This window comes from Aythya fuligula, chromosome 7, assembly GCF_009819795.1.
Source record: "Aythya fuligula isolate bAytFul2 chromosome 7, bAytFul2.pri, whole genome shotgun sequence".
In the NCBI taxonomy this organism is placed as follows: Eukaryota; Metazoa; Chordata; class Aves; order Anseriformes; family Anatidae; genus Aythya; species Aythya fuligula.
In genome coordinates this window covers 29,076,230-29,084,153 of record NC_045565.1, presented here as the reverse complement: position 1 = coordinate 29,084,153, position 7,924 = coordinate 29,076,230, and the positions used below count along the sequence as shown (strand labels likewise).

Below are 7,924 nucleotides of genomic sequence, written 5' to 3'. Positions count from 1 at the left end.
GGAGCGCGTGCATTATCAGCCTGGAAACACCTTGTCACTTAGCCATTAATTTTAAGGGAAGTGGGCAGACCTCGGCGCAACAGGAATGCAACCTTATTGGGTTTCAAACACGCTTTTTTACAATCCTGTGTCAGGAAAAGCCATTAGATAGAGTTGTATTGGTAACCCGAGCCATCTTTGAAGAAAAACAAATGCTGGTCTTCCCATTATAGGCAGGTATTGTTTCAAAACCTATACAGACACGCTTGCTTGTGCTGCAATGGTATTTATTGCACATACACCAATTACTTACACAGTAGTAAATTGCACCAGAGTATAAATAGGTTATAAAACACACACACAGAGGAAAATGGAAATGTCACACAAGTGCTAAAATAACAGCAGGTTCACGTGGGCACTTGGAAATAAAAATAATAAAAGTCCCTTAAGATATCTTAATTTATAATACGGATCTATGTACAGTACCTTCATAAAATAATATAAAAAGTCACTCTCTCGATAAAACTATAACAGATCAGACCAAAACAGAAATCAGTTTCAGGTTTGGTGTTATTTAAACCTCCGTTTCATTTTCAATTTGCATGTGTGTATGTGTGTGCAAGGAACATCTTCAAAAAACTTTACAATTCTTAATACTGTGCAAAAAACAGCTTGGTTGCCATTTTCCAAAATTGTGCAGTAATTTTTTGTTGCTGCCAGGATTTTTTTTTTCCCCCTGTCCATCTGTAATTACAACGAACAAGCTGCAGAAGGCTCATTAACCTCCCCCCCACCCCGGCCCCCTTTTCCATAAAATACTACTAGTGGTAGATAAATACGCTGTTTAATATAAACACGGCCCGTTTATTCCCCTGTACAATATGCACAGTTTGAGGTAGAAGTTTCCCAGCCTGACTGCTATTGTCTGGCCACAGAGATAAGCACAACAACTCACTGGTTGCTGATGCAGAGGGTGTGTGTGGGGGGGTGGAAATAAAAAAGCAGAAGAGTTTGGGGTTATTTTAATATTTTTTTTTCCCTTTCCAAAGAAAGAGACCTGTGCTCCCTGTTCTTAACTCTGTCGCCATCCCAGCTAGCAGAGGAGGGGAGCGCAGCCTCCCCGCGGCGAGCGGGGCTGGCCGGCAGGTCGGTGCGGCCCCACGGGCAGACCTCGGCCACTTCTGAGTGGGACCGGTCCCGAAGGGCTCGGAAATCAAACGGGGGGCACCTGCTGGCCCCTGGCACAGCGGGGACCTGCTCCTGCCTGGCTGCATCGCCAAGCTCCCGCTGCTCCTGCCCGGGCTCCGGCTGCCGGCGCCGTGCGGGGAGGCTCGCCCACGGGACGGGCTCGGGAGAGCGTTTCTCCAGCCCGGCCGCATCTAAGTCTCTTTCAGCACTAAATATAATCTGGTTATCTTTGGGACTGGCTGTTTTTATTTTCTGTCCTCCGGCCAGCGAGCTTCCTGCTTGCTTTTAGCTCCAGATGAGGTATGTCGTACGCAATTCACCTGCTTTTTAGTCGTAAGTAAACACGGGCTCTCTCTCTCCCCGCCAAGGCAAAGCGCAGCTTGGGCTGGCGTCAGCGTCCCCATCAGCGTCCCCACCGTCAGCGTCCCCACCGGGCTCCTGCCCCGCTCTTCCCCTGGCCACGGCGAGCCCCGCGCCCCCTGCCCGCCTCCCCCTCCCTATACCTTGGACTCCGAGCGGGACGTTTTGCTATTTCTCTCCTCCAGGCTGGACTCGCTGCCGCCCCGCGTGCCCCCGTTGCAGTCGGTCCAGGTGCCCCCCTGGCTGTGCTCGGGGGACCCGAGGGTGCTGATGAAGCCCCCCGGGAGCGGGGCCAGCTGGCCGCCGCTGGCGTGCAGCCGCCGGTCCGCTTTGCGGGGGCAGCAGAGCAGCCTCTTGAAGGCCTTGCGAAAGTCCGGGCTGCGGCAGTAGATGATGGGGTTGAACGCGGAGTTGGCGTAGCCCAGCCAGTTGAAGAAGACGAAGAGCCAGTCCGGCACCAGGTCCCTGTCGAAGGCGTTGACGATGTTCACCAGGAAGAAGGGGAGCCAGCAGAGGGTGAACACTCCCATGATGATGCCCAGCGTCTTCAGGGCTTTCTGCTCCTTCATGGCCATGATGCGGGAGGTCTTCCGCTTGCTGGCCCGCCCGTTGCCCAGGACGGGCTGGTGGTGGGCGAGCGGGGAGGCCGGCGGCTGCTCCTGGCCGCCGTAGAAGCGCCCCTCGCAGCGGTCGATCTTGCGGATCTGCTCCTTGGCCTCCCTGTACACCCGCAGGTAGACGAAGATCATGACGAGGAGGGGGATGTAGAAGGAGACGACGGACGAGGCGATGGCGTACGCCCTGTTGGTGACGAAGTCGCAGCAGCCGGGGTCCTGGTAGCACTCCAGCGCCCGCGGGTCCTCGTCCCGCCACCAGTGCATCATGATGGGCAGGAAGGACACCAAGGCGGAGATGGCCCAGACGGTGCAGATGATGCCCTTGGCCCTCGCCCTGGTCATCAGGCTCTGGTAGCGGAACGGCGAGGTGACGGCCAGGTAGCGGTCGATGGCGATGACGCACAGCGTCTCGATGCTGGCCGTCACGCACAGCACGTCCAGCGAGGTCCAGCACTCGCAGAGGAACGACCCCCAGAGCCACGAGCCCCGCACCACCAGCGTGGCCCCGAAGGGCACCACCAGCAGCCCCATCACCAGGTCGGCGCAGGCCAGCGAGGTGACGAACAGGTTGGTCAGCGTCTGCAGCCGCTGCGTGCGCCCGATGGCCGCCATCACCAGCACGTTGCCCGCCACCGTCAGCAGCACCAGCAGCGCCATCAGCAGGCTCATCCCCACCGCCCACTGCTGCGACACGGCCCCGCCGCCGGCCTCCTGCCGCCCCGCCGAGCGGTTCCCCTGCGGGCCGCACTCCGCCGACAGCCACCCCTCGCCCATGGCCGCGCGCCCCGCAGGAACGCGCCCCCGCCGCCGCCGCCCCGGCCACCGCATGGCCCCGCGCCGCCGCGCCCCGCCCCTCGCCGCGCCGCCGCCAATGGCAGAGGGAAGGGGGGCGGGAGGGACACGCCCCCCCGGGGGACGGCCGCCAATCGGAGGAGGGAGGGGCGGGGCCTGAGTGCGGCGCTGCGGGCGCTGCCCCTGGGGCGCGGGGCTGGGTGCGGAGCGGGCGCGTTGAGCGGTGCACGGGGGGGGCTGCAGGGGCTTGTTTATTGAATTATCTATTTATTTATAAATAAATTTATTATTTAATGCCCCGTGCACAGGTTAATTCCTCCCAAGTAGAGATCTGTGCTCCCGAGACCCCTGGTCGGCACGGGGGTCTTCCCCCGTCTACAGATCCACCCCCCCATATCCGTGTTCATGCCCCCCATATGGATATTTATTCCCTCCATTTGCATATTTATTCCCCCATATAGATACTTATTCCCCCATGAAGATATTTATTCCCCCCATGTAGATACTTATTCCCCCCATACAGATATTTATTCCCCCCGTATAGATATTCCCCATAAAGATATTAATTCCCCCATATATAAATCAATTCCCCCATATATAAATCAATTCCCCCATATATATATTAATTCCCCCATATATACATTAATTCCCCCACATATATTTATTCCCCTTATATATATTCCCCCATATATACATTTATCCCCCCATATTTATATATTTATTCCCCCATATATATGCTCTCCCATATATATGTTCCCCCATATATACATTCCCCACATATATATCTATTCCCCCTATACATATTTATTCCCTCATTTATATATTTATTCCCCTGTTATATATCTATCCCCATCTATATATTTATTCCCCCAATTAGATACATATCCACCCTATATATTTTAATTCCCCTATATATGTATTTATTCCCTCCATATACATATTTATTGCCCCATATACATACTTATTCCCCTCCTTTATATTTATTTCCTCCTCCATGCATATTTATTCCCCCCCCTATTTATTGAAGACCCCTGCACCCTTCCAGCTGGACCCTTAAAATCTCCCGCCCCCCAGGCTCATGCCTGCTCCACAAGGTCGCGACCTGGGAGCAGAGGATTTATTTCTCTGCCCGCTGTTTGCTTAACCCTGGCCAGCGGCCACGCAGCAGCGGGGACCTGACGCTTGGCTCCCCGCCGGCCCCGTGGGAACCCACGTGGAAATCCCGAAGCGTTGCCGTGCCTCCTCTGGTGGACAGGGGTGGGCCCCCTTGGGTGCCCTAGGGCATGGTGCCCTAATGGGCAGAGGCAGACCTTACACCGAATGAACAGCAGCAGGATCCTGGATGGGAATATTTTCCAGAGCTGCTGTAAGTTACAGTGATGCCCACTGATGGATATTCCGTTTTAGCACAGAATCGACCAGATTGAAAGCTGATAAAATCCTACAGTCTTTTCCCCAGATGACACATTTCGTGGAAGGCAGCGATAAGGGGTACCACGTAGCTGTTTTGTTTGCTGATCCCAGAGCATCGTCCGTCTGTTGTCTGTTCATACCCTTTATTGCTGTGGTGTCCTGATACAGCCAATAAACACCACAACCCAACCAAATGCCTGCTCTTTGCCTGTCAAACTCCCCTAAAAGAGCTCCAGGTGGAGATCCCCATCCCACTGTAAGGGAAGATAAGCTCCAAGGAAATTACAAACAAGCATGCAATAAGCCAGAAGAAGCCTGATCTTGCGTTGCTTCCCAGTATCTTTGTCGGTTCAACAAGCGTCAATCTGGAATGCCAGCTCGGAGCCGGAGCCAAAATGTCTTTGGGAAACAAAGCAACAAAGCATCTCCAAAGGAAAAAATAAGCAATTTTACAATTTCTGTACAGAACATCCCCCTGGCCCTTACAGCACAGAGCAGCCAAATACTAACTGTAGGCTTAACCCCTTTCAGAGCACTACCTTTTGGAAATCTCCTTTAAAACAAAATTTCCTTGCTTTTTTTTTTTTTTTTTTTTTTTTTTTAATTTCAGGCAGCTCCTTAACTTGGTTTTGATACAGATCTTTGTTTTCAAATACAAAGATCTGTATCAAAAAAAAATTTCTGTTTTTCAGATACAGATCTTTGTTTTCAGTTAGGGATGTCAGGTCAGAAGAACTTCCAGACCCAAAAGGGACTGTTTCTACTTGTTCTCCAGATCACGGGTTTAACAAACAACTTATTTATTTTACCCCGGGAAAAAATAAATAAATAAATAAATAAGTCACTTAAAAAAAATAGTACCCAAAGAATTGGTAGTAATGTGGGGATGCTCTTGCCTGGCCTGCGTGGTTGGTTGGAAGGGGAAGATTTGGCAGAAGGGTGACGAACGTGTGGAGTAGGATGGTGGGGTTAGCCAGTGAGGAGAGCGAAGAGACTGTTTTAGCATGCTGAAGGCATAATGTCTTAATGTAGCTCGAGGAAGAGAAAATTGTCAGGGAGAGGGAGGCATAGATGAATACAAGGAGGTTTAATGAGGGGTAGAATGATGAAAGGGAAAATTTGATATGAATCTCTAAAGGAGCTTCTAGGACGTAACCCCCACTGGGTTTCCAGGACTGGCAGAGGATATCTCATCGCTTGGGTCTTTATGGTTAGGTTTGACAAAGCTCAAATTCTCAGCTTTGGATCAGATAGCATCTTTCCCAAGATTTGGACATTTCCAACTCGTACTTTCAGCTTTAACATGGCTTCCTACCATATCTCACCAACTAGGGTCTTGGCAAATATCCTTTAATTCTTCCTGTGCAAAGGGAAATAAACTCTGTCATCCTTGCTACTGGATAACCAGCTGAATGTAAGGAGATTTACTGGAGGAATGAAGTGGAGGGGCAGTTTCTCTGTGGCTATTAGTCTGGCATGGACAGTGCAGAAGCTCCTGGGGGCCAGACGCTGGGATGTGGAGTTGTGCTGGGCACAAGGGGCCTGGCAGGATCTTGTCTTCCTCATCTAGCCTTGGTCCAGTTACGCCCTCATTGCAATCAAATTACAGCACCACCATTAATGGCATAACATCATCTTAAATATTAACTGTTTGTTCTTTTGAGGCATTCACCAAAGCCCAGTGAAATGCCTGGAAGGCCTCCCATGATGTCAGGGAGTTACACAGGCCTGTCCTTCTTCCTTCTCGGCAGAAGGACCATGTAAAGGCAAACAAAAAATGCATGTGCTCTCACTTTTTCTTCCTGCTGCACTCCTAAAGCCCTTTGTAAACTGAACATACATCAGAGAAGCTGTTTTGTGTTGGTTATCCAGACAGTTTCACTAAAACCTGAGCAGACGACAAGCAAACAAGAAACAGCCCCGCAAGCCTTCGCATGAAGTAATCGGGCTCGGCCCTCTCTGTTCTGTCCCAGGAAGAAACTGTCACTTGGCTGGATTCACATCGGACTTTTGTTATTAGAGGAATAGAGACACGATGGAACGTTGCCACGAGATCCATGTCTCTTGTTTTTAAAATAAACGTCTTGGCTTTGACTTGATGTTTATTTTCCATAAATGCCTCGGCTTTAATTTGGCATTTCTGCAGCAGCGGGAGGCTGTTTTCCTGTGACAACACGCAATTCCAGTGACATTATCTCCTGATGGCATGTGACAGCGCGCCAGACACTGCATGTAGTTGCTTTTACTTGAACAATGCCATGAAAATGGATGACAAAGGTATTGAATACCAGGAGAGGACGTACTTCCCAGCACCGTACCATGGGTGTGACACCACAACAGCACAAGGGATGCTGTCTTGTAGAGTGTGCTGGGTCAGTACAAGCATGCTGAGCTTGGCTTGGTGGTCCAGGCTACTGAATGCCTACCAGCTCCTGTTGGAGCCTTGGTTAGTGTATGCAGGACCAAGCATGACAATACTTTGAAAAGCTCTGAACCAATCTGAACACACACAGATACGTCCTACCATGCTGGAGTGCTCCACCATGGTAACTCAGCCTGGTAGACCAAATTTTCATCAGGAGACCCTCTTACAGACTGATGAATTATTAGTTACCTCCAGGTGATTCCAGAAGTGCCATGGCTCTGTCTTTCTGTCTTTCTCCGGGTAAAAAGATGTTGAGGAACAGCCAAATGGAGGCCTCCTCATCTCCTGAAATCTGTCTTGTCCAAACAGTCGGACTGCAGGAAAAGGCTAAGCTTGTCCAGGAAGTTCAACCCTATTCAGTCCCCCCAGAATGGACCAAAAGACTCTGGTGAAATTCATCTTTCATCTTTCTCAGTGATACTTTGGTACCTCCATGACCCACACCTGCTGTTGTTGACCGATGCCTCACAACGTGGTGTTACCGTTGTGTCACCAATCACCCTGCAGAGCTGAATTCTTGTTGGGCAAAAACAACGTTCAAACATTGTTAAGAACACGCCTGTTTTGGTGTTTCTGGAAGCAGAGTGGTAATTTTGCTATTGATGTAATTTTCATAAAGTTGATCCCCCTTTTATTCACAACCTGGTCTCGTATTAATCTGGAGCAATATTGATGCAGTCCTTAATCCAGATTATAACTAAAAATTGCCTTCAGTTGCTCCATCTGCCAAGTCTCACTGTCTCCATCTCCCTATACTTTTTTTGACATCCAGACTCCTAGACAGAGACACTGGCACTGTGAGAAAAGCCTGACTAAGGCTGCCTCTTTTTTAAGCACCAGCGATTCCTTAGAGAGGGGTAGGAAAACATTTTATAGCAGGCCAGAAAACACTGTGGTGGCCAGAGGCTCTGTTTATACAGAGGGAATGTGGTTGAGGGATCGGAGCAGTGGAGTGATGACTAGGAGTCCTCTGAGACTTCCTCCTAGTCTATTCCTGCTTCGACACATGCTGCCTACAAGGAGTTGCTTTACTTCCCCGTACTGAAGCTTACCCATCTGTAGGACGAAAGCTGTATGCTTCAGGAAACATCACCTCACATTGTTATTGGAACAAAAAGCTAATCTTTTACAAGCACCTGTTGAGGTGTGG

At 50.4% G+C, this 7,924-nt stretch overlaps 1 protein-coding gene across 1 annotated transcript; it reads right to left on the bottom strand.

Moving 5' to 3' along the window:
• Nucleotides 1-312: 312 nt before the first annotated feature.
• ADRB1 (adrenoceptor beta 1) lies at nucleotides 313-2,918 on the bottom strand. The gene is made up of 2 exons (XM_032191511.1): nucleotides 1,671-2,918; nucleotides 313-723 (listed from the first exon to the last, which is right to left on the bottom strand). The coding sequence occupies exons 1-2, from the start codon at nucleotides 2,916-2,918 to the stop codon at nucleotides 550-552; spliced, it is 1,422 nt and encodes a 473-aa protein (XP_032047402.1). The 3' UTR covers nucleotides 313-549.
• Nucleotides 2,919-7,924: the final 5,006 nt, after the last annotated feature.